A 24,371-nucleotide genomic window follows, 5' to 3' on the forward strand; every position below is an offset into this window, starting at 1 on the left:
TTTAAATCAGTAGTCAGTAAGACTTGATTTAAATCATTTTTTTTTTACAGAAAGACTCATTCTTGCTTGTATAATCTTAATATTTACAACCAGATGAAGGCTTCATTTTTGGAATAATAAATATTTTCAGAGTAATTTTTTACAGTTATATCAAAAATTGCTGATTTGGTTATACTATTAGAAATACATAGATAATTATGAAATTATTGTGAGGTTTAATTTATTTGGACAACTTTTCTTCTCTACTTTATTGGAAGGTGAAAAATAATCATTTCCTTAATAACAACTTAAACAATTTATTTAACTAAAACAATAACATTTTAGCATATGTATCCATGTTTGTTAACTGATGTTGTTAAACAACTAAAAAAAAAACTTTGAGTTTTAGCACACATGAAAAACCTTGGACTATAATGTTAACTTATAAGAGAAACTATCTTTACTAAGATTTTTCCTCCAAAAGCATTTTATTTTAAAAATCCAATTTAAATTTAAAAAATCTAATTAAATAAAAAAATCTGATTTAAATTTTAAAAATCTGGGTTTTTTTAATTAAAAAAAATACTGGTTTTTATCCACCCTGCTTCCTGAATCCCGTTCCTCTGCATGTTTAGTCAGTCTCTATCCCATCACATTCAGAGGGGTTTTCTCCCAAGCGAGGGGGCAAAGCATAAGAAACAGAGAGGCGTAGACTTGAATGTGCCAAGAGGAGGAAGAGCAGTCCTTTTTTCCCCTCCTGGGATGGGAATCACATCCTTTATGCCATTCTAAATATCCACAACAGCAGCAATTCTAATGCCGTCCCTCACACAGCCCTCAAAAACGGGAGCAGTACGAAAGTGGAGAAAGGCGGCAAGAAGACGTGATTGCTTTGGAAATAGACGTCAAAGGCGATACGGAACCCTTCCAGATCCTTTTGGAGCCCTATGCCATGATCATCCCAGGAGAAAACTACATTGGTGTAAATGTTAGGAGAACATTTAGCGTAAGTCTACTTTTACTTCAGCCAGTATATGTATGCATTGATTGATTGCCGAAAAGTATTTCTGTATCGCTGTGTATCAGTAGTGTGGTGTACAATGTAAGAACATAAAACACCACTCACAAAATAAAAATGCATTTAATCCTTAAAATGACAGGCTACTGAAAAATATATAACTGGCTGCAAAGTCCTGTTGGCAAAGATAAGGTCTTCAAGAGACACCTGCCAAATCTCTGCTACAAGTGTGTCCTGTCAGGTGGGGGACCAGTGACACTAAATCCCCAATTTCGAGTTGAGGCAGTCGGGCCTCTGTAACCTGGAAGGCAGCAAACAGCCCTCCTGGTGGGATGTGCTGCTTGAAGGCTGTGTCTGTTCTGCGCGCTTGGAGGCCTCCTATACAAGTGTGAAATCTATTTCTTTTGTAGTCTGGAAGAAGCCCCAGTGCCTGGGAAGGAAGCCTGATGCTTGTCCATAGTCTTCTGTGTCTTCCTTCACCTTCACACATGTCAGAAAATAATTCTAAACTCTGCAAATTGAACAATGCAAGCAGATTAAATTGCTCCCGGTCAGAGCTAGGCTTTGGCTTTATATTTCTAGGTGTAAGAACCCACTTGTATGTTATCGTGGGTAGGATCACCGCCCCTTACACCCTGTATATAAGAAAATTGTATTACTTTTTCTTACCCCTTTAATCTCCACTACCACCATTCAGTTCTAAATAGTCTCATATTCATATAAGAATACTAATTAATATTAAGTATTAATAATATTAATACTTAATAAGTATTAATCTGTGGGTCTGTTTTGTATCTACCTGGCGCACCTGCTGTTGGTTACTTCAGTAGTCTGGAAATGGTGATTTGGTCATATAACGGCATTGACTGTCTGTTCATTTATGAATCTCCAGATGTACAATAACAGCAAATCATCCATCAGGTTTACATGGGAGAAAATAAGTGACTGCGACATAGTTGAAGTTGAACCTTATTCTGGAAAATTAGGTAACGCTTTTTCTGTCTGTTGCATCTGTGTTGCGCACACTGCATTAATCTGGGCAGAGGGGCTTCCTGGCGTGAAAGGGGGAGCCCGGTGCTGTGCTGAGAACCTGGACAGACACAGGTGGGCCATTCAAACCCCACCCATCTCACCTGCCCAGGTCTCAGGAATATGCACCTGGGCATCGTCTCCCTATCCGTGATCAAAGCATGAATGAGTGAGGACTGGCCTGGCATTAAAAAGCAGTAGCACCAGGCTAGAAAGCTTGTTGCCACGGCTTCTTACATATCATTGGATATGTATGTTCTTGATACTCCCTAGGCCCATCATAAGACCTTGGAGAACAGGGTGGGGAGGAAAGATTATACAGTGGTACCTCGGGTTACAGACGCTTCAGGTTACAGATGCTTCAGGTTACAGACTCCGCTAACCCAGAAATAGTACCTCGGGTTAAAAACTTTGCTTCAGGATGAGAACAGAAATCGTGCGGCAGCAGCGGGAGGCCCCATTAGCTAAAATGGCACCTCAGGTTAAGAACAGTTTCAGGTTAAGAACGGACCTCCAGAACAAATTAAGTTCTTAACCCGAGGTACCACTGTACGCATAAGTGCATATGCCACTTATCATGAGAAGGCCATGATATATGTTTTGGATAATGATGTTGGGTTTGGGAAACCATTCGGCTTTGAAAAAGCAACACCTATGCTTATTTTTTTCCCAGATGGAAGTAACAGATTTGTCTTCTCTAGGGGTAAATGAATTCCAAGAGTTTGAGTTCACCATTACCGGAGGGAAACCTGGGCGTTCCTGCCATGATCTGAAGTGCAAAATCACTCACTCCAAAGACCCCGTGGTATTGCACGTGGAAGCTGACTTTAAGGTGGGAATATCTGAACCTACGAAGCTGCCTTATTGTCTTGGCCCTTGGGGTGAGTGGAGCCATGTCCTTTGTTCCAGAGGGATGCCCCCCTCCCCACACAGTGCTTGCGGCCTTCCATCGGACTCGGCTGCCCCCCAGCAGAGAGTTCCACAGTCTCCACCCCAGTGTTTCACTCAGTGCTGTTGTGTTAGTCAGTTTGAGCATGCATATCCTTGTCTTTTAGATGCTTTTCACTGAGACTTCTGTGGTGGTAGCTGACCTGTTTTATGTGGTTCGCTTTTCTCAGGGACCTGTTCTTTCCATCGACGTCCCATCCTTTGACCTGGGCCTGCTTAAACTGGGAGAAAAAGTGCGGTTCACGTTTCAGATAGAAAATCTAAGTCAGCTGCCAGGGAAGTGGAAAATTCAGGAAAGCCCTGCTTGCTTAACTGAAAGAAATGAAGAGGTGTGTTGCTCAGAGATCAGCATTTGGCCGTTTCCCTTCCTGTGCCTTGTCCAAAGGCAGGGCATTGAATGGAAGACTTTTGATGCCCAGACCTCTGTTCATGGAATTACAATGGCTCTTGGGTTTCCCCCCTGCAGACCTCTCCATTCAAATTTCAGCCACGTAGTGGAGAATTGTATCCTCTTGGCAAGTGCAAGGTCTCTGTTTTGTTTACATCATACATGTGTCAACGTCTTAAGACCGTGTTAGAGATGGAGGTGGAAAATGGAGTTGGAAGGTGAGGACATGAAATGGGTTAGAGACTAATCTGGTAATCTCTCCTCAGTCTCCCAGAGGGCATTTCAAGAGAACGTTTCCATCTCTGCTGCAGAAAGGGTCCTATAGCGTTGGGCATGTGGCAGTTGGTCATGTGGCGCCAGGCAGAAACCATCCTATTTACCCAGGCCTTTGGCCATTAAATAATCTATGGTTTGTTAAAGCTGGGGGGTGGGTGGGACTGTTATTATGATTATTATATTATTACGCTGTCTGTTGTGCTTTTATTATGTTTTTATTATTGTGCTCCTTAAACTGTGATCTTAACGTTATGCACTGCCCTGGGATCTTTTGATAAAGGGAGGTATATGAATTGAAATAATAATAATAATAATAATAATAATAATAATAATAATAGGAGTATGGGTGGCCCAGAGGGAGGGGCTGCCCTGTCTCCCCTCTCCCCCAGACCAGCCCTGTCACATAGCAGGGTGCCTGCTGTTTTGCAGTAGAATCAGCAGTGTTGCTGCTCCTTTTAGAACTGGGCAGTCCGACTTTTCATACCGAGTGGGCCACAAGAGTACTTCGTTTGATACAGACCCCACAGACTGCACATTGCTTCGTTGCGCAGGGGTGTGGGGGTTTAGGTTAGAATTGGAGGGCACCCCAGCCCTCATGCTGCCTTCCAAAAGCCAGATAAGCAAGGTACCAGGCTTTGGGAAGGAGGCACGAGGCTCTAGCAGAGTCCTAGATCCCTCCCAAAGCTGGCTAAGTGCTAACTAGGCTTTGGGAAGGAGGTTGGAGGGCTCTAGGACCTTGTCAGAGCCCTCATGCCTCCTTCCCAAAGCCCAGCGCCTCGCTTACCTGGCTCTGGGAAGGCAGCGCAAGGACTGCAGGGCGTCAGATGTTGTCATGGACCGCCAAAAAAGACCTTGAGGGCCACATGTGGCCAATGGGACATGTGTTGGACCTGTTGAGAAAAATACCGTATTTTTCGCCCTATAGGACGCACTTTTTCCCCTCCAAAAATGAAGGGGAAATGTGTGTGCGTCCTATGGGGTGAATGCAGGCTTCGTGCACCTCTCCGCAAACAGCGGGAGCCCAGCGCTGGGCTCCCGCTGCTTGCGGAGAGTTGCCTGCCTGCTGAAGCCTGCCTGCGCTGAGCTCAACGCGTCCAGGCTTCGCGGACCTCTCAGCAAGCAGCGGGAGCCAGTGCTGGGCTCCCACGGCTTGCAGAGAGCTGCCTGTTTGGGGGCTGGGGTCGGGGGATGCTCGGGCTTCCCCCGCCCCAGCCCCGTGCCTGGGGGGAAAATAATTCCCCCCCCTTTATTTCCCCCCCCAAAAACTAGGTGCGCCTTATGGGACGGTGCGTCCTGTAGGGCGAAAAATACGGTACTTACTGTAGTGGAGAACTTCACCCCCTCTTCCCTGTATCAAAAGGAGTTAGGAACAGGAAAGGTGGTGTGCTCTCAAAAGAGGGACTCCTGTACCTTTGGATGAATAATGCCCAGGCTGCCATCACTGCAGCCTTGGCAATCTTAAAGGGACACTTACAGCAGAGAGGGGGCTGAATTTCACATGCTAATCCAAACTGCCCTTCTATGGAAGATAAGTGTTTATTCACTGCCTGCTGCTGGAGCTGTACTTTTTTCTGCTTTCAGTCACATCTTAGTTTTTGTGGAGGTCCAGACTCCCCACGTCTGCCTGCTGTCGAGTCATTTGCATTTTGACCTCTCGGTTGGAATCCCCGCAGAAGCAACCGTTCATCTTTTTAACCAGACGCTGCTCCCATCACGCTTCCAGTGGGGCGAGGTCAGTGGTGCTCCTACTCCTGATTAGTCAGAAGAGCGCCCCACTGCCTCCTGTTAACTGACCAGCCTTCCTGATTTGTCCGACAGCTCCTTGGAAGCCAAGCTTCTTCCTGCGAGCTCAGCATCTCTCCGGAAAGTGGCACTTTGGGTCCCAACGAAACGAAGGAATTGCGTGTGGTGATAACTACTAATGTTAAGGTTAGGGTTTTTGTTTTAGAAGTACTTGGCTTTCAAAATGCAGAATAACATTGCGATTGCTGCTTCATTTGTTTGTAGACAACCCCCTTGTCTACAACCCCCACAATGGGGTGGGATGTTGATGTTGATGACCCCTGGGACCATCACTGTGGTGTAGCGGTTAGAGTGCTGGACTAGGACTCGGGAGACCAGGGTTCGAATCCTCACTTGGCCACAAAGCTCACCAGTCACTGCCTCTCTGCCTAACCTACCTCACAGGATTGCTGTGAGGAGGAAATGGAGAGGAGGAAAGCCGGAAAGGGGGTTATTGTTTTGTTTTTGTTTTAACTATTTTGTGCTTTTATCTTATATTTTTACCCTGAGATTCAGATAAAGGACGGTGTATGTATTTTTAAAATAATAATAATGATAATAATGATAGTAATAATAATAATAATAATAATAATAATAATAATAATAATTGCACCATACCAACTTTGCCAACCTCCCCCTCCACGCAACCACCTGCAGGGAAGCAATGATGCACTCAAAGAAACAGGAGCTCCTTCTTTCCTACAACTGATTTTATCTGCTGCTTCTGTATTTTAACTGCTGTCCTATTAATTTTTCTGCTATTGTTGATTGTTCAAATAATCTTCGTTGGATTTTTACTGTGTGCGTTTAAACAATTAAAAGCTGCCGTGAGCTCTGCAGATGTCATGGGGGGGGGGGGAGAGGCAGATAAGTGTGTTGAATAATAGTCGCCCAAATCTCAAAACAGTGCAAGATTCCAAGCACTCACCCATCTTTCCTTTTGGGGATGAGGCACAGTGGAGGCTGTAGTGTCTCTATGGTATATGGTTTATTTACATACACATACAACCTAAGCCTACAACAGAGGGGTCCACAGCATCAACTCCCCAAAAGGCCCTTGTTTCTTCCATAGCAGTAGCCTTGGATTCAGACAGACGTCAAACCTTGCCCTGCCTCTCTCTCTCCTCCCAGCTTGCTGCTTTTTCCTCTGGCTCACGTCACTGCCGCTCTCTGCTTTCAACTCTGGCTCTGTCTTTCTAACGATCCCTGAGTTGAGGGAAGGTCCTCTTCCATTTCCCACGTCCCACAGAGCCCCTTCCTTCGTTCTCCTTACATTTCACTAGGAGGCTAGCCCGGCTATTCCAGGAATTAGAGACTTGGTTAGATTTTAAGACTTGCTGGAAACATGGATTAGAAGGGCCTGGCACACAGGTTAACATCCCAAACTCATAACAGTAGCCAAATAAACTACGGTTCATTTTCTTTTCTATGGCAAAATTGGTTTTGGTAAAACCTTTCTCCCTTTTTCTTCTTCTTTCATTGCATTCCAATATGTCTGTCATATTAAATGGGTGTGTCTTTTTGCTTCTGACTTGGAAGTGTTCCCTCCAGATTCAGTCCTCCTGATGACATTTGCTCTCTGACCTGCTGTTGATGATTCTTACACGAAGGTCTAATTCTTTTTCTGCCAGGAGAAACTGAGTGACCTTGCCCTGTGCTGTTGCATCGAAGACATGTTGGACCCCTTATTTCTGGCAATTTCTGGTGAAGTTAAGGGGCTCAGAATCACCTACTCCATACCTTCTGACAGGTGAAGGAAACTTACAGTTAATAGCTTAGTAAAATATAGCTATTAATTACTAGTGGCTCAAAATGACGCTTTCTTCGGATTATATTAGCTAGGGTATAAAGAAGCATTTTACTTGTATTTCCACTAAACTGTTCATGGAAGCCCAATATAATCACTCATTTTCACATTCATCTTTCTTTTGACAACCGTTATGTCTCTGAAAGTGTCTCGCTGGCAAACGAGGGAGTCCATTTAGCGTCTGTTGCTGTTTCTCTGCAGTGTTGAGGAGCATAATTCGGAATCTTCTCAAGATCTGATGCTAGACTTCGGCTCGGAAGTGGCATTGAAAAGTGTTATAAAACACCAGCTAATAATTACCAATCACTCTGAGTTAGCTGCTCTGTTCTCAGTAGGGGTTGAGTATTTCAGCCAACCAGGTCCACGTCCCTCAGATGAACAGGGACAAGATGGGTAAGTCTTAGATCCTATATGCAAGAGTCTGTTTGCGGGGGATTGTTTTTTGATGGAGAAATATTTTCTGTTGTAAGTGTAAGCCTCCTTTTCTTCCATTTCACCCTGATTAGCGGTGAGTAGAAAGAATGCTCTGGTTCGCCAGAAGCGGCTTAGTCATGCTGTCCACATGACCCGGGAGCTGTACGCCGGCTCCCTCGGCCAGTAAAGCGAGATGAGCGCCGCAACCCCAGAGTCGGCCACGACTGGACCTAATGGTCAGGGGTCCCTTTACCTTTACCTTTAGCTAAGTCTGAACGATAATCATTTTCAGTAGTAAATATTGATTCACCCGGCTGGCTTCGGGCAAGTGGCTAACACAGCTGTGCTGGTTGGGGCGAGCTCTGGAGGGCACCGGGTTCTTGAAAACTTAAAGCATGACATCTTAAGAAATCCCTGCACCCTTCAGAGTTCTCACTGAGACATCTTTTTCCAAGCTCCTCCAAAGCTGTTGTGGAAACCACAAGGCGAATAACGAGGCAGGCTGCAAAGAGGAAACAATCAGGTAGGCAGAGTCTGGCATTGCTATATTTTCAGATGCATTGTGAGTAAGTGGCGGGGGGTGGCAGGAATGCAGGGATAAATTGAAAAGAGTTTCGCTGGATGTGATCCAGCAAGAGGCTCTCCTCTTCCAGTCCCATTGCCTTGCTGCCAAACTGTTCATCTGCTCTGGTCTTACAGCCTTCAGAGCTGCCATGCTATCTCACGGAAAGGGAGCGACTTTCCATGTACACCCCTCTGAGGGGATCCTGAAGGCCTTCGAGGAGCTTGTGGTCAATATAACGGCTTATAACAACATGTGGGGGCAATACCAGGACACCCTCATCTGTAAGGTGCGTGGTCCAGGGGTTGCAGCTCTGACCTGGAGGTTGGGAAGACCGAAGCTTACCTGAGAGTTCAGCATCATTAAGCAGAGTGGGGCTTGCTTTCGAGTAAGCATGCATAGGAATGCGCCCGCCCCCAACTTAATAATAAATAATAATAAACTTTTATTTGTATCCCACCCTCCCTGGCCAAAGCTGGGCTCAGAGCGGCTAACATCAAATATATAACATTGGTATAAAATCAAACAATAATTAAATTACCTCCTAAAAACAAGTCAGGATCAAATTAAAATCTAATTAGATGGCTTTCCGCAAGATTGGGGTTGGGAACAGTAAATGCTCATCAGGCCCAACTGTTTACGCTGTTCTTATATGGGCCTGTGAGAATGCTGGGAGGCCTCTTTCATACTAGTTCTTATACAAAAGGAGAAGGGGAGTCAGGCTGAGCCCTGACCAAAGGCCTGGCGGGACAACTCCGTCTTGTAGGCCCTGCGGAAAGATGTCAAATCCCGCAGGGCCCTGATCTCTTGTGGCAGAGTGTTCCACTTACTAGAGGATGAGCCCCCCACTGTACCAAGAGGAGCTTAACTTCCAAGGAAATGGGGTGTATGAGACGCTGATGGGTGGCCTAGTTCGCACCCAAGGAGTTTGGAGCTCAGAATGACGGACACTTTGTGGTTTGCTTGGGCTTTGTCTGGATGTGGGAAGAGGAACTGTATACTGAGCCTTGTTCACAAGGTTGTGACAAGCGGCAGACATCTGAAGGTGTGCACATTCCCTTCAGCACAGTCAGTTATCTGCAATAAGCAAGTCTTTTCTTGCATGTAAAAGGAAAGAATGCCTGTGAATCATTTGTCTCCCAGGAGGCCTCAGGATTTAGCAGCTGGGTTCCATTGCTTACATGCAAAATATTTCTCTGTACAGGTGGGGGAATCGGAGCCGATGTTGATCCCCATCCAAATGACTGTGAAGGGCTGCCCAATCTTCCTGCAGATGACAGGACCCAGCCATCCAATGCCAACGCCTGTAATCAGGTATAATAATAATAGTAATATATTACTTACACTCCACCCATCTAACTGGGTTGCCCCAGCCCCTCTAGAAGGCTTTCCAACATAATATAAAAACACATTAAACATTAAAAACTTCCCGATACAGGGCTGCCTTCAGATGTCTTCGGAAAGTCGAGCAGTTGTTTTATCTGTTTGACATCTGGTGGAAGGGGATTCCACAGGGTGGGTACCACTACCAAGAAGGCTCTCTGCCTGATAAAAACCTACCTGCTCTTCACAAGGCAGTTGAGGCTGTGTGCGTTCAGGATGGGCAAAACCCTGTTCAGTTTCTCATTTTCAGATCTTAAGTGCACTTCTCCACATTGGTTTGTAAATTGTCAAAAGTATGAAAATTCACCAGCATTCTGTGAATTTCTCTCTAGTATGCACATTTTTCTGTGCCTAGCATACGTTTCTTTTTAATATCGATTCTCCCTAATGTAATGCATTTTTTGTATGTAATTTTCAGTAACGTGCATTTTGATGCACACTTTGCCCTAGCGTTTGAATTTTGTATACATTACTTGGCTGAAGAACCACACTGCAGAATTTGGAGTAGGGATTATTTTGAAGAACAGCTGCGTTTTCTATTTGCGTTCTGTTTCCAAAAGTGCGACTTAAGGAGGTTCACCTTTAAAGGGGATTCTCTGTCAGGATTCCCAAGCCCTTCTGACCCAACGGCTGTTCCCAGCTGCCCCGGAGGAGAGCAGAGCCTTGTAGCAGAGGCATGTCCCCTTCAACAGAAAGACCCAGAACGTAGACTTAAGTGATGCATACCCAGATGACCCCATTTTTCTTCTCCAGGTTTGGGGCCCACATCTCCGGAGGGGATACAGTCTCGCGATACGTCCGGCTCAACAACCCCACTCCCTTTGGTAAGCGAAGAGGATGTTTGCCCTTTGTGAGAAGCATTATGGCAAAAGCAGGGGTCCTGTTTCCAACCCAAGAGTTGCATTCAGTTCTGAGCAGCTTCCAGCACTGAGTGGGGCTGGAGGCAGAGCAATAGACGTACATTAGTTCCTTTGCACAGCAGGCTTCTTTCTGCTGTGCAAATATTAATGCACCCCTCTCTGTTCATCCAGCCAAGCAAGGAGCATTATCAGAGTCCAAGGACACTTTTCAGCAAAACACTTGGGCAAGGGAGGGGAGTTCCAGGCACCAGGCAGACACCTGCAGCAGGTCATATTTGTCTCATGGGCCTGAGTTTCCCCACTTCTGCATTACAGTGTTTTTGTTGCTGCGACGATGGCAAAGGCCCAATAGCAACCAGTTCCAGTAGGAAGCTTTTGATCACCTTTCACTGAGCTCTCCTTGCCTTTGTGGGGATACTGAATGAGCTACAAGAAGTGATCCCGGCAGTTTTGGAATTTCCATGTTAACCGACAGCGGTTCAAGGCTCCATGTGGTCCCATAGGCTGAGGTTTCGTGGTGAACATCCCAAGGGCATTTTTGTGGTCTGAGAACTTTTCCCTGCTCGCCCACTTCCAATGTTGTCTTTGCATCCTTGAGGATTAGAAACCTGCTTAATAATAATAATAATAATATTTGTACCCCGCCCATCTGGTGTCTTCTAAACATCAGATAGTTGTTAATTTCTTTAACATCTGATGGGAGGGTGTTCCATAGAGCTGGCACCACTACCAAGAAGGCCCTCTGCCTGGTTCCTTGTAACTTTGCTTCTTGCAGTAAGGGAACCACCAAAAGGCCCTCGGCACTGGACCTCAGTGTCTGGGTTGAACAATGGGTGTGGAGACGCTCCTTCAGGTATACTGGGCTGAGGCTTTTTAGGGCTTTAAAGGTCAGCACCAACACTTTGAATTGTGCTTGGAAACGTACTGGGAGACAAAGTAGGTCTTTCAAGACCAGTGTTATGTGGTTTCGGCGGCCGCTCCCAGTCACCAGTCTAGCTGCCACATTCTGGATTAGTTGTAGTTCCCAGGTCACCTTCAAAGGTAGCCCCACATAGAGCGCATTGCAGTAGTCCAAGCAGGAGAGAACCAGAGCATGCACCAGGGCATGTACTCTGGCAAGACAATCGGGTAGATAGGGTCTCAGCCTGCATACCAGATGGAGCTGATAAACAGCTGCCCTGGACACAGAATTGACCTGTGCCTCCATGGACAGCTGCGAGTCCAAAATGACTCCCAGGCTGCACACCTGCTCCTTCAGGGGCACAGTTGCCCCATTCAGGACCAGGGAGTCCCCAACATCTACCCACCCCCTGTCCCCCCAAAACAGTACTTCTGTCTTGTCAGGATTCAACCTCAACCTGTTAGCTGCCATCCATCCTCCAACTGCCTCCAGACACTCACACAGAACCTTCACCGTGTTCACTGGTTCCAATTTAAAAGAGAGGTAGAGCTGGGTATCATCCGCATATTGATGGACACCCAGCCCAAACCCCCTGATGAAAAGGAAAGAAAGCTGAGGTTTTTAGCTCACTGTGTTCTACACCAGTCCCAGTTCATTGTAGCATTGCACACAGCTTTGACTGAGACATGCTGTTGAGCAGTATGCAAGTTTTCTCGTCTGTGGCGCTTGCCTGGTCACAGTTATTTCACGCGTGCAAGACATCTTCTAACGTTGCCGTTGCTGAAGGATGAACATGCAAATACAAGCTCAACCTTGGTTATAAATCCTTAGCAACTCTGAGTTTCTTTCTGCATCCCCCCCCCCCCCCCTTTCTCAATCCAGACATTCGAATGGACTGGGAAAGCTATAACCAGGATAAAGATGACGACAAGCTGGTGGACCTCTTGGTTTTCTACGGAGCTCCTTTTCCTGTTAGAGACCTTGACGGCAATGAGATTGAAGTCCTCTGGGAGACTGAAACACCCCCAGAGAAAGTGCCGGTAGGGATCTATTGTGCAGTGTTTTCCTTAAAGGCAGGAAGGCGCCTTGCATGCAGCTCTTGGATATGAATGTCAAACAAGCAAGAATGCTCACATGAGTGTGTGCAATTCAACACAAATGTTCTTTACAACTCTCCTTCCTTCCAGTTGCATTTCAGTGGTGTTGCTTTCCAGGCTTGAAACTAGAGCAGGCTTCTCCATCCTAGTGAGCACTAGATGTTGTTGCGATTAGATTATTTGAATTCTATACTGCTTAATAAAAGGGACGCGGGTGGCGCTGTGGGTTAAACCACAGAGCCTAGGACTTGCTGATCAGAAGGTCGGCGGTTCGAATCCCCACGATGGGGTGAGCTCCCGTTGCTCGGTCCCTGCTCCTGCCAACCTAGCAGTTTGAAAGCACGTCAAAGTGCAAGTAGATAAATAGGTACCACTCCGGCAGGGAAGGTAAACAGCGTTTCTGTGCGCTGCTCTGGTTCGCCAGAAGCGGCTTAGTCATGCTGGCCACATGACCCGGAAGCTGTCTGCGAACAAACGCCAGCTCCCTTGGCCTATAGAGCGAGATGAGCACACAACCCCAGAGTCGTCCGCGACTGGACCTAATGATCAGGGGTCCCTTTACCTTTATGCTGCTTAATATATTAAAATATATATCTAAGTGGTGGACAAAAAACTGAAGCAACAACAGACAGACTTAAAATATTACAAAAAGACACAGCTACGTATAAAAATGCTATATTAATACAAAGTTAGTAATATATACAATGTGTGACCAGAAAGTTCGGTGAATGGTCACAGAAATCAGACAGCAAGAAATATCTGAATATACAGTTGGCATCAGAAACCCATGAAATGCTCACAATTGTGTATGGAGATGAAGCTGTAACTTGAAAGACAGTGTATGAGTGTTTTAAGCATTTCCATGAAGGGTGGCAAACCAGTGAAGATGACCCTCGGTCTGGAAGACTGGCGGCTTCAGATGTCGACAGAGTTCGTGAGTTATTGGTGTGGGATCGGCGTTTGTCCATCCGAATGATGGTGGAAGAATTGCATATTCCGCTTGAAATCGTTACTGCGGTTACTGAGTTGTCCCACTCTCCTGATCTGGCCCCACCGGATTTATTTCTTTTTCAAAAATGGAAATCTGCACTGAAAGGGCACTGATTTTCCAACATTTCACATGTCCAAGCTGCTGTGACAAGGGAACTGAAAGCAGTACGAAGAGGACTTCTCCAGAAGTTTCCAACAGTTCTACGAACGTTGTCAATGGTGCATTGTATCGGGGGGGGGGGCTATTTTGAAGGCCTGTATGTATTTCTCGAGGGACGCGGGTGGCGCTGTGGGTAAAACCTCAGTGCCTAGGACTTGCCGATCGTATGGTCGGCAGTTCGAATCCCCGCGGCGGGGTGAGCTCCCGTCTTTCAGTCCCAGCTCCTGCCCACCTAGCAGTTCGAAAGCACCCTTAAGTGCAAGTAGATAAATAGGTACCGCTTTATAGCAGGAAGGTAAACAGCGTTTCCGTGTGCTGCGCTGGTGCTGGCTCGCCAGTTGCAGCTTCATCACGCTGGCCATGTGACCCGGAAGTGTCTTCGGACGGCGCCAGCTCCCGGCCTCTTAAGTGAGATGAGCGCACAACCCTAGAGTCTGACAAGACTGGCCCGTACAGGCAGGGGTACCTTTACCTTTACCTTTATGTATTTCTCACTGTCCGATTTCTGTGACCACCATAGTCAGTATCAATTCATTTCCCTTCTGACACACTCTCCCTCTCAGCCTCTGGGTTCTCCTTGCTTGTTAGGGTTGAGAGGAATGTTGCAGTTGAAAACATCCGGAGGGAAACCAGGTTGGGAATGCCAGACCTTGAGAGTTTTGCATAGGGCTGGGGTTGCACTTCCAATTGTTGTTTTTCTTTAAGAGGAGCAAACCACGAGCCCAGGTTCAATTGGGTGGAATTGCAGAGAATCAACTTTTTCTCCTGGGATGAAGGCCCATTGTGTGGGTTATGGCTCCATCTGTCGTCCAGAGGCAGAACATGCACCTGAAGGCAGTTGGCATGACTCGGTCCTCCTCAGCCCCAGCCCATTTCCTGCCTTCATTCGAGGTGGTTCACCTTGGTCTTGACGTCTGTGTCTCTTCATGAGTTTAGCTTTCCCTCTGAACTTAAGAAGAGCCTGCTGGGTCAGGCCAGTGGCCCATCTAGTCCAGCTTCCTGTTCTCACAGTGGCCAGTGGGAAAACAGCAAGCAGGACCTGAGCTCAAGAGCAACTCTTCCCTCCTGTGGCTTCCAGCAACTGGTGTTCAGAAGCATTGCTGCCTCCAGGATGGAGGCAGAGCACAGCCATCCTGACTAGTAGCCATCAATAGCCACCCATGAATTTGTCCAATCCTCTTTTAAAGCCATCCAAGTTGGTGAGCATCACTGCCTCCTGGAGGACCAAGTTCCCTAGTGAAGAAGTCCTTTCCTTTATCTATCCTGAACCTTCATTGGATGTCCTCATGCTCTAGGGCAGCCTTTCTCAACCTGTGCTTCCCCAGATGTCGTTGGACTACAACTCCCATCATCCCTGAGCTCTGGCCTTGCTAGCTAGGGGTGATGGGAGTTGTAGTCCAACATCATCTGGGGACCCACAGGTTGAGAACTGCTGCTCTAGGGCCTTCTTTCCTTCCTAGATTTCCATTCTGTTTAAAAAGTAGTAGAAGAAGAAGCCCCTTTTGCCATTATGAATAACATGCCACTCTGGTGGCTACTGGCCTTCTATCGTCACACTTAATGGTGTGGTTCTGAATACCAGTTGGCCACTATGAGAACAGGATGCTGGGCTGCATGGGCCACTGGCCTGTTCCAGCAAGCTATTCTTATGTACAGAGGTACCTGGCGTTAAGAACTTAATTCGTTCTGGAGGTCCGTTCTTAACCTGAAACTGTTCTTAACCTGAAGCACCACTTTAGCTAATGGGGCCTCCTGCTGCTGCTGCACCGCCGGAGCACGATTTCTGTTCTCATCCTGAAGCAAAGTTCTTAACCCAAGGTACTATTTCTGAGTTAGTGGAGTCTGTAACCTGAAGCATATGTAACCTGCAGAGTATGTAACCCGAGGTACCACTGTAGTTTCCTCCCTCTCTGATCCTTCACAACCCATGTTTTTCATTGCCATAGAGTCTAGATGCAATTTTGGAGGACGATGAAGGAGGAGGAGGAGGAAGCAGCAGCAGCAGCAGTGATGATGACTCTTGGCAACCGACCGTCCTCAAGAAAATAATCTCGGTGGTCATCCGGCCCCACGAGGGGGTGCCCTCCGACTACCCTTTCTGCATCACTCCCAAGCAAGTGGTATGTTCTAGCTGCCCTCCTGTGACCTTGGAAGCCAAGGGGTGAAAAGATGGGAGAGAGGGAGGGAGGAGAGATTTCAACACAAGAAAGGGCTAAACTTTGGGGGGGGGGGATTTTCATGTATTTATGAATCCTTTCCTGTGTTCTCCAAATAGAATAGAATAATAAGGTAAGGGGACACCTGACCATTAGGTCCAGTCGTGGCCGACTCTGGGGTTGCGGCGCTCATCTTGCTCTACTGGCCGAGGGAGCCGGCATACAGCTTCTGGGTCATGTGGCCAGCATGACTAAGCCGCTTCTGGCGAACCAGAGCAGCACACGGAAATGCCATTTACCTTCCCACCAGAGCGGTACCTATTTATCTACTTGCACTTTGACGTGCTTTCGAACTGTTAGGTTGGCAGGAGCAGGGATCGCGGGGATTTGAACCGCTGACCTTCTGATCAGCAAGTCCTAGGCTCTGTGGTTTAACCCACAGTAGTAAATAATAATAATAATAATAATAATAATAATAATAATATGCTACCCATCTGACTGGGTTCCCCCAGCCACTCTGGGCAGCTTTCAACAGAATATAAAAACATAACAAAACATCAAACATTAAAAGCTTCCCGAAACAGGGCTGCCTTCAGATGTCTTCTAAAAGTCAGATAGTTGTTTATTTCCTTGAAATCTGATGGGAGAGCGTTCCACAGGGCTGGCTTTTTGTTTATTATTATATTATTCAAAACAAGGTGATGGACTGAAGTGGTTGGATTCTGGATTACAATGCGGGTTCAGGATATCACAAGTGCGGGGGAGAGTTACTTGTTTTGAATGCTCCTCCGTATAAAACACTCCCCATAATAGTCTACTTCACACTATGTGGCGGAGCATTTAAGAATGCGGTCCCTCCACCTCCTACAATCTCAGCTCTGAGGGCTCCGTATATTTAGAAAACTGGCTCTCATCAGGAACAGGACACGAGGTTGATCCTAGGCAGCTGGGGTTCAAAACACAACCTTTCCTCTCTCCCCAAAAATCAGAATATTTTTGAAGTCTCCCTGGCTTCGCAAGTTGTTTGCCACATGTGGGGGTGGAGGAGGGGGCGGCTGTTTCCGAAATACAAACCTCAAGCCCCCCTGGATATGCAGAACCACCTGCCCTCTGTGTTCCTAATCAGCTGTTTGTGCCCAGGTGGTCCCTGCAGGTGGTTCTGCTGCCATCCACATTTCCTTCACTCCGCTGATGCTGCCAGAGATCATCAATAAGTTTGAATGCGAAGGTTTTGCCCTTGGCTTCATGAGCCTGGATAGCAGGGTATGGATAAGAGAATAATGCCTTTCCTTTCCCTCCTTATCCATCCCATCTCATCTGACTCCTCTCTTTTCCAGCTTTGTTGTGTTCCTTAGGCTTTGTCCAGCACCCTGCTCTCACCGCCCTACCCAAACTAACACCCACTTGCCACCACCATGTGTCATCCTACCTAGTCCTCCCGAAGTAGACAGGTGTGCTGAGGAATGGTGCTGTTTTTCAGGACAGCCCATGAGCATAAGCCAGATTCATTCCCTGAGTCCTCCCCAGCGGGTGGCCCAACCAGATACGCAGGTTAGACTCATGGTGACACAGCCCCATCACCTCCTTATCAGGTCAGAAGCCTCGCATGGGTCCAGTTTCTTGCATCGCTGCTCCATGGCCAGCTCTTTGCACAAACTGAGATGGTAACCTAGGATCCCTGGCAACCTTGCAGTGCAAACAAAGCCATTTTCTTTCAAATGGAAACCATCTTGGGAAGCCACACCTCGCCATCCAAAGTGCTCTGGTCGTGGCAGGTCCTGCCTGTCCCCCGCTCCCGAGAATGGCCTTAACAGAAATTGAGCTGCAACCCAAATTAAGCCCAGCCCCGCCCCATCCCATCACTCGGAGGAGGCTCAGCACGGCTCTAAGTGCCCACAACGGACCCCCGTTGATACGTTTTTATTCCCCTCCACCAGATGGTTCAGAACGTCCCTGGGAAAGTGACTCGTGGAGACGGCTATGCCGTCGCGCCTCTGCGGATTGACCTGCAAGCGTTTGTCAAGCCAGCTTTGTAAGTGTTTGTCAAAGCCAGCTTTGTAAGTTGAGTGGTGAAGAAGAAGAGTTTGGATTTGATATCCCGCTTTATCACTACCCAAAGGAGTCTCAAAGCGGCTAACATCCTCCTTTCCCTTCCTCCCCTACAACAAACACTCTGTGAGGTGAGTGGGGCTGAGACTTCAGAGAAGTGTGACTGGCCCAAGGTCACCCAGCAGCTGCATGTTGAGGAGCGGGGAAGCGAACCCGGTTCCCCAGATTACGAGACTACCGCTCTTAACCACTACACCACACTGGCTCTCTTCCAGAAGGGCACCTCCTGGAATGGCCACTATGCCTCACGACCAGGATGATACTCTGATCATCCAGAAACAGAGAAGGAACTCTGGTCACCGTTTTTGGATGAATGCTACCCCCCCCAACCCCAAATGAGTTGGACAAGTCCGGTTCCTTCAGGGACTGGAAACCTGGTTTCGTGCCTCCATTTCCTGAAAGAGAGTGGCGATAGCTCACCTTGAACCCTGGGAATCTACAGAGGTGATGGACCAGAGGGAACTTGAGCAGAGCCCAAAGCTTTCCCAAAATGGAGGTGGGGTTCTTTCTGCTAGGCAAATACCTTTTTTTAAAAAAAACAACAACAATAAAATCTCAATCTTATTTTGCCTTTTATGAACTCCTTTGCTACTTTACGCAGCTTTGAGTTTTACTGCTTTATTCATTTTATAGTTGCTTTAGCTAAAGGAGAAATGAACTGCGTTTCATTCATAAACTGCTCTGCTATTATTATTAAAAGGTGGTAAACAAATGACTGTCATAAAATAACACCCGTACTAAATACAAGCAATGAATGAAATTATGGCTACAGTAGAAGGGCAGGGGTGATGGGAGTTGTAGTCCAAGGGGGGGGGGGGAGACAAACTGGGGAGTCTCCTTCAACCCCAAGCCAGAGATTCCTCAGCTCTGACTTTAAAACCTCAAGTAGAAGATACACAAAAGTTGGCTCTTTCCTCCTCCTATAGGCCACAATGACTGAGACAGCTGTGCGTGACGTTACAGCCTAGTGCAAAGTTTATGGACTTGTTCATAATTCCGCTCTAAGCTTGTTGAAAGCAGTCCAGAGCCAAGCTCGGTGGGCATGCTCTACACTGAAGGTGCCACATATAATCCCATTAGTGGGTTACGCTCCTGTTTAGACAAGACTGAACGGCCTTTGGTTTTCTTCCTGCAGGCTAACTGCTGAGATGGATCATGAGAGCGGATTGGTGTTTCACGCTCTGGCCAGCGCCCTTATCCCAGACGAGCCCCTCATGGGCGTAAGTAGTCCCGATTCCTTTCCTACTTTTGAGATCCTCGAAAAGTTGTGTCTTTCCTCCTCACGGAACAAGGCTTTGAAAGTGCACCATGAAAACAGTCACACTGAGAATCCAGTGCGGGGATGCATTGTAAGGGAAATGGAGTCACCTGGGGATGGGAAGCGGGTTTGATTTTGATCATTTGTTTCTCAACACTTCCCCGCAAATCACTGGCAACAATTAAGCACTGCCATGCAACAAATTGCTTTCGGGCTGTTTTTGCCCTTTCTTACAGTTTGAAATTATTTATTTCCCAGCACCTGCAGATATATGCAGCCGTGCATGAGCTGAATGCACATATGTGGGGAATCGCATGTGTATAATATTAATTAATTAATTTTAATTTTATTATGTATTTTGTGATTTTATATATGAACATGAAATTTATTACGGTCAGAGACCAGCATGAGATACACAAATGGAACTACAATCCCAATAGCAAAATAAACATTTAAAACAATATACAATATAAGGCAAAGACCATAAGATGACCTGGATTCTCGCCAGATTCTCGCACAGATCTGTAGGTGCAGACCATCCCCTGATTCAATCTAGTTTGTTAAGAAAATTCCCAAACCGTGGTCCATGGGCGACTTTGGGCCATTTTTCTTAGTCTAAAGTTTTTATATGTTTATATGCCTATCGCACTTTTAAACTTAAAATCCATTGCTGATTTTATATATTGATTTTATTCTGTGAACCGCCCTGAGACCCCTGGGTATAGGGCAGTTAATTAATTAATTAATTAACCGCCCTATACTCGGGGGGTCTCAGGGCGGTTCACAGATTAAAATCAATACATAAAATCACAAAATACTTAATAAAAATAAAAACAACCCAATAGCCCCCCCCCCAAAAAAAACACATTTTAAAAGGGCATAGATGGTATGTATGCCCTTTTATGTATATGCTCCCTCTCAATCCTTTAGGTACTGACACAGTCAGCCACAACCCTTAACCTGAAGCTCACCAACAACACAGAGACTCCTCTGTCCTTCAAGCTGGTTTTGACGACGCCCTTCTCCGTGTCTGGCGTAGACCCCAAGAAGAACCTGAAGATACCCCACAGGGACAGTGAAAATGGGGAGCAGCACCTTTTACTCTATCCTCTGGAAAATATGCTGGTAGGTTCATCTTCAAGCCTTAACCGGCAGTGGATTGGATGCGGACTAAGTAAAACTTACGCCCCATTGCTTTCACTGGTACCGAAGTTCTAGTATAAAGAAATAAAGTGACACGGACCAGGGAGGGAGACCAGGGCTTCAGATTAGAAGCATAAGCCGTTTTGCAAGGAAGTTTTAACATTTAAACTACTATCTTGAAGTAGGAACTCTGTCAAAGAAAAGGAGAAAACTATCCAATGTCTATTTAAGTCATTATTATTACTTAATACTATTTTCATTAGATAGAAACAGTTTAAAACAGAGGCAGCACACACATAGAATCAGTTCAAATCCAAGATCCCGACTGGGATAAAGTCTTCAGAAAGTGTGTTGAAAGAGGAATGTCTTTAGTAGGCATCAGAAAGGCAACAGAGCCAGGCACATGTCTGATACGCAGTGGCAGGGAGTGCTAAAAGATAAATGTCACCGCACTGAAGCACCCTCCTTCTCATTTTTTGCATTTAAATTTTTTAATTGCATTTAGTCCCTTCAGTTCAAACTCAGTATAATCATTAAGAGAACTGGTGTTGCAGGTCAAAAGAGGGCCCCTTTTTTAAAAGTAGGAACCTGTTTGTACTGGTTGATTAGCATCGATATGGTAATTGAACAAGCCACTCCCCTATGCAGAACGACTGGCTTGGCTTCTTCTGTTGTCTTCTATGTGAACAAGAGTTCTGTGTAATTCAAGAGCCTGCTTATCTAATCACCGAGAGAAGTTCATCCAGTAAAAGATAACGACATTGTGTTTTACTGGACTGCAATACCTCATATTCCATATGAACCGACCCGACCCCTGAGATCATCCTCTGAGGCCCTTCTTCGTGTGCCTCCTCCATGAGAGGTCCGGAGGGCAGCAACACAAGAACGGGGCCTTCTCTGCAGTGGCTCCCTGTCTGTGGAATGCTCTCCCCAGGGAGGTTTGCCTGGCACCTTCATTGTACACCTTTAGGTGCCAGGCAAAAACGTTCCTCTTTAACCAGGCCTTTGGTTGATTGACATCAAATACCCTTTTAAAATGTTTTTTGGGGGGTTTATTGGGTTGTTCGTTTTTATTTTGATTATGTATTTTGTGTTTTTATATTGTGATTTTATTCTGTGAGCCACTCTGAGATCTGCGGGTATAAGGCAGTATACAAATTTTAATAATAATAATAATAATGTACAGCACATCGTTTTTCCTGCAAACATGGTTCTGTCATTAACATATTTGGCCTGGCTTACACACAGGTAAAGGTGTCATTCCACACATCTCTGGAGTTACTAACCTACCAACATCTCCCGGAAGACCAGTTCCTGCCTGGGCTTCAAGTGCTACAGCTTGAAAACGGAGACAAAATCCTAGAGTTTAAGCAAAATCTCATAATTGAATACAGTAACAAAGCAACCCAGGTATGCAGATTGATGTCAGTGAGCCAAAAGTCCAGAAAAAAAGACTCGCAAGGGCTTCACAATGGCATATGGGAGCTACTCTGTTCAGCTGCTGTTGGGCAAGAAGCTGTATTTACTGCAACAGGGCTCCCCACTTACACACATTTTGCTTATCACCTGTACTTTGAAATATGCCAATGCAAGTATGGGAATATATTGATTTATCGCCTCTACCTGCTTAAGCCCACTTTACCACATATTGTTGCAACCTTCTTTCATATTTTAAAGTTATTTTATACACAACCTTTGGCAGGACAGGTTTATTAACCCCCAGACCAGTTACTAGTCTTCCAAAGCTTATTAGTTTTTAAGTACAAGTTTGATCTTTAAGAGGGGTGGGTGGCTGAGCAGACATGTCTGCCTTGCCGTGCCCACTTCTTTTTTTGGCCAGAAATATGGACTGCCAAACTGAATTGCAAGAGCAACAAGGTCTCCCTGACTGCAGCAGTGTCTGGTTGTGCGTAGAGCCGATTGGCAGTTAGGAAGCTGTTGCCCAGAGAAGCAGTCTTAAGATTTCTGCTCTTACCCTGCAGCAGAAACAAACAAAACCGCAGAAAACACTGGCTCCTGTGTGGAGGTCCACCTGAATGTACTTTATGGGTAGGTTGGATCCTGGTTAACCACTGGCGCTGGCAGAAATGCTTACCCAGCTTGGGAGAGTTATACTTAGACAGGGGAGAGTGTGTGTAATCCCACAACTCACCCCCAGAATTTAGCTGTTATTTTTTAAGCATCCAAAGAGATCTGGTGTCCACACCTAGAAGCTGCACTAGAAATGCTCTGGGATGCTTGCACCAAGCTAGCTTAACATCTTATGTATATGGGCAATTACCATAGATCAGCTCTGGCCTATCGTCTTCCCAGTCTGCTTTGCCTTGTCAATGCACAATTCCTCCTTTATCAAAGGCTCTTGCCCTGTTTTATACCTTTGCAGGCACTGCCCATGGCTGCATACCTCACTGTCCCAGTACTTGGGCTCTCTTGTGACACGATTGATTTTGAAGTCTGCCTTGTTAATCAAACGAGGTCCGAAGCTGTCCTTGTGATGAATACAAGTGGATGCAGGAGCTACTGGACAGCTTTGCTAGGTAAGAGAAATCGGGAGGTTGACATCTCCCACTCTGTTAAGAAGGCTCATATGCTTGGAAGCTGCATTGTGAGAATGTCCATTTATTTTTTAACAAAATCATAGAATCTGTTTAATTATAGAATCCTTTCTGCCCAAAAAAAGTGGGAGCTCATTGTGTTAATGGTGCATTAGAATGATAATGAAGGACACACATTTGCAAACTGCAGTGTATTTTCAAAACAATTTTGGATAAATTAGAGTAATGAATTCAGTAGACTGGAAGCCAGGACAACTGTTAACAACTTTCTCAGAAGCCGAGTGGCCATTTTATTCAACTGGTAAAGATGCAAGTAGACGTTAGTGAGACTTTCTTTTCATTAAGAATGTCAATATACCTTTTGCTCTTTCACTTCCTCTTACAGATAAAAATGAGCGGCACAAAGAACCTGAAGTGTTTTCCATCTCTCCAAATAACGGCGTTCTTGAAGCACATCAAAGTAGCGTGCCTACCAAAACACTTCTGGTGGTTCGCTTCACCCCAAGGTAGGACATGAAGCGAGTTAATGTTCTGCATGGCTTTTGTAGGGTTACCACCAAAGCTGCCAACCTGTTGGTAAATTAGGGGGGCTTTATGAAACCATGTTTCCTTGTGTATTGGCTGCAGTGACTGCATTCCTAAGCGCCTCCTCTGATAACTTCTGCAGTTCATGCTGACAGTGGGGAAGTAGCTGGAGCAGACCTGTTTTCCATACAAAAGGGTAACCTATGAGTCTTCAGTGTACAAGAAAGCAGTAGCTGCAGAAGTATCTTAGGGCAGATGGGCTCCCTGGCACTGAGAGCAGTACTTGCATATTAAATATAAATTGTGCCAAGGAGCTAGAATTAGGGCACATTATAAAGCTAAATTCACCACTTCCAGTAACCTCCCAAAACAAGGGTTACTAACCTTTGCCCCCTCCAGATGTTGGATTCTGAAGTCCAGTTTCCAGCAACCTCTGGAAGGCTGGAGGGTGAGTTAGCGCTGCCCTAAAAGACTTGAGGCAGATACAGCAGCAAGTTTTCTTTATCCACTTGGGCATGGGGGGTTTAAAATCAGGAGTGCAACACAGCTAGCATACAGTTGCAAGATTTTAACTGGCAGAGTACCACATAAATTAAGTAAGCAAGAGCTTAATCCTGCTACTTCTACCTTCCATAATATAGAGTAACTGCATACATTCAGGGCTTGCTCGCATGCTGCATCAGTGTTTGTGGCTGGAGATCCCTCTGGGAGAGTTTAAATGTACGTGGCGTGACATCGCCACTAGTAGGCAGCTCTAAGACTAGCAGGCTTCCACCCGCCTTCCTGGATTGTGTTTCTTTCCCTTTAAACAGGGAGGATGTGGAATATCAAACCATAATCACAGTTGTTGGGATGCTGGGAGAGGCACCCTGCCTTCTCTACGTCCGGGGAAAAGGATCGTATGATGAGAAGTATGAAGAAATGCGCAAAACGTAAAGTGCCCAACCAGTTTTCCAGTAGGTTTACCTGGTTTTTGGTGATGTATAGTAGAAAATAAAAGGCCATTATTTCTGTTGACTTGAGTGTGAAGG

At 46.0% G+C, this 24,371-nt stretch overlaps 1 protein-coding gene across 1 annotated transcript in view; it reads left to right on the forward strand.

Annotated features, from left to right (window-relative positions):
- The window catches only part of DLEC1 (DLEC1 cilia and flagella associated protein), a 46,725-nt gene extending 22,368 nt beyond the window's left edge, over nt 1-24,357 (forward strand). Inside the window, exons 16-38 of the mRNA XM_080973973.1 lie at nt 814-985; nt 1,890-1,983; nt 2,728-2,858; nt 3,145-3,303; nt 3,441-3,580; nt 5,220-5,370; nt 5,457-5,567; nt 7,052-7,170; nt 7,429-7,620; nt 8,097-8,164; nt 8,341-8,492; nt 9,408-9,517; nt 10,340-10,410; nt 12,230-12,387; nt 15,541-15,714; nt 16,891-17,013; nt 17,688-17,782; nt 18,995-19,079; nt 20,048-20,242; nt 21,509-21,670; nt 22,644-22,797; nt 23,201-23,321; nt 24,153-24,357. Coding sequence (XP_080830099.1) covers nt 814-985; nt 1,890-1,983; nt 2,728-2,858; nt 3,145-3,303; nt 3,441-3,580; nt 5,220-5,370; nt 5,457-5,567; nt 7,052-7,170; nt 7,429-7,620; nt 8,097-8,164; nt 8,341-8,492; nt 9,408-9,517; nt 10,340-10,410; nt 12,230-12,387; nt 15,541-15,714; nt 16,891-17,013; nt 17,688-17,782; nt 18,995-19,079; nt 20,048-20,242; nt 21,509-21,670; nt 22,644-22,797; nt 23,201-23,321; nt 24,153-24,276 — 3,061 coding nt within the window. The 3' untranslated portion in view covers nt 24,277-24,357. The remainder of the gene's footprint in view (nt 1-813; nt 986-1,889; nt 1,984-2,727; nt 2,859-3,144; nt 3,304-3,440; nt 3,581-5,219; nt 5,371-5,456; nt 5,568-7,051; nt 7,171-7,428; nt 7,621-8,096; nt 8,165-8,340; nt 8,493-9,407; nt 9,518-10,339; nt 10,411-12,229; nt 12,388-15,540; nt 15,715-16,890; nt 17,014-17,687; nt 17,783-18,994; nt 19,080-20,047; nt 20,243-21,508; nt 21,671-22,643; nt 22,798-23,200; nt 23,322-24,152) is intronic.
- The last annotated feature ends 14 nt before the right edge of the window (nt 24,358-24,371 follow it).

This window comes from Podarcis pityusensis (genome assembly GCF_964106645.2).
Source record: "Podarcis pityusensis genome assembly, chromosome: 12".
Lineage (NCBI taxonomy): Eukaryota > Metazoa > Chordata > Lepidosauria > Squamata > Lacertidae > Podarcis > Podarcis pityusensis.